Here is a 1,878-nt window from a genome sequence, read left to right on the forward strand (position 1 = left end):
AATCATCGAAATATGTTTCATAAAATATTATTTTCCACAAAAAAGTTATATACACACGTCAAAATTTACGGTCAAAATACCGTCTCGAAGACAACATATAGTGAGAAATAAAATCGGAGAGAGCATATTATAAAGTCTATTCATAATAAATCACGTCTATATCATTGTAATTGTTATTATTAATTTATTATTATTATTCTACGTCATATATTATTTTCCTTATATTATTTGTCCTAAGCTTTAATTTTGTACTTTAAATAGCGCGTCACACAAAACGTACCAACTCATATAAATACTTTCAACCGGCACACAACCTTCATTCAACACAACACAAACGTAAACTTCTCAACTCATATTGATCACCAAAAACGTACCAAACATAATATAAACACAATCATATACTTCGTAATTCTTTTTAATCATATTTTCATTTATTTAAATAGTAAATAAATTAAATATGATTTCTTCATGGAGGAGGAAGAGGGCTAGCAGGGCCGCTCGTACCAGTCGAGGGTCCGAGACGACAAAAACGGAGTTAACGATCCCGAATCATTTCCGATGTCCGATTTCCTTAGACATTATGAAGGACCCGGTCACGTTGTGTACGGGTATCACGTACGACCGCGAAAATATCGAGAAATGGATCGAGTCCGGAAATATAACATGTCCTATGACTAACCAAGTCTTAAGGTCACTTGAGCCAATACCTAACCATACCATACGTAGAATGATCCAAGATTGGTGCGTCGAGAATCGTGCCCACGGTGTGGAACGCATTCCAACGCCTCGAATACCCGTTAGCTCGGACGAGGTGGGGCGTATTTTGGAGAAGATATCGATTTCGCGGGCCCCACAAGATTGTAAGGATCTTGTAGGGAAAATTGTTAGGCTTATGAAGGAAAGTGAGAGGAATAGGGTTTGTATAGTAGGGAATGGGGCCACTAGGGTATTAGCCTCTACATTTAATGCCTTCGCCGAGGGCGAGGGCGAAAATGTAATTTCATTGTTGGAGGAGTTGATGAGTGGTTTAACTTTAATGATGCCCCTCGACCAGGAGGCCGAGGGGTGTCTGAAGTCGACCAGGTCTTTAGATCGTTTAATATGGTTTATGAAGACTGGACGTCTGTCTGGAAAGATAAACGCGACGTTGATCTTAAAAGAATTAATTTCACTCCCTAGGGGTGAAATTAGGGTAATTGAGACATTAATACAAAATGAAGGAGCTATGGAAGAATTAATTAAATTAATTAAAGACCCGATTTGTAATTCCTCGACAAAAGCTTCCTTAGTGATTATTTACCATATGATTTCATCAATTTCATATGATCCTACAAGTCAAACCATGATTATTGGTAAATTTGTTGACATGGGATTAGTCACATTAATCCTAGACATTCTTGTCGACGCCGAAAAGGGTATTTGTGAGAAATCACTCGGAGTACTCGATTCAATTTGTAGGAGTGAAATAGGCCGTGAAGCGGCCTATAACAACGCGTTGGTGGTACCGGTTGTGGTGAAGAAGATATTACGGATTTCCGATTTGGCGACCGAGTTCTCGGTGTCGATATTATGGAGATTGTGTGACCGGGAGACTAGAGAAGGTAGAGGTTTGGTTGTTGATGCATTACAAGTTGGTGCATTTCAGAAATTACTATTGATATTACAAGTAGGGTGGAATATTAATGACAAGAGTAAAGAAAAAGTTACTAAGTTGTTGAAATTATTGAATTTACATAGGGATAAGACTGAGTGCATCGAGTCGATGGATTTTAAAAATCTTAAGAGATCGTTTTAGATTTGTTTATACAACATTTTTTTGTAATTATTACGATAGATGAATGAATGAATAAATGAATTATACAAACGTGATTATTAGGT

The 1,878-nt window shown here is 37.2% G+C and overlaps 1 protein-coding gene across 1 annotated transcript; it reads left to right on the forward strand.

The window, feature by feature from the left end:
* The first annotated feature begins 347 nt into the window (after nt 1-347).
* On the forward strand, nt 348-1,878 carry LOC141591365 (U-box domain-containing protein 21-like). Its single transcript, XM_074411680.1, has one exon. It carries the CDS (start codon nt 458-460, stop codon nt 1,793-1,795), a length of 1,338 nt encoding a protein of 445 aa, XP_074267781.1. The 5' UTR covers nt 348-457; the 3' UTR covers nt 1,796-1,878.

Source organism: Silene latifolia, chromosome 7 (assembly GCF_048544455.1).
Source record: "Silene latifolia isolate original U9 population chromosome 7, ASM4854445v1, whole genome shotgun sequence".
NCBI lineage: Eukaryota > Viridiplantae > Streptophyta > Magnoliopsida > Caryophyllales > Caryophyllaceae > Silene > Silene latifolia.

What these genes read in the sequence shown, in the direction of transcription:
- LOC141591365 (XM_074411680.1), top strand. Translation starts at nt 458, where the DNA reads ATGATTTCTTCATGGAGGAGGAAGAGGGCTAGCAGGGCCGCTCGTACC.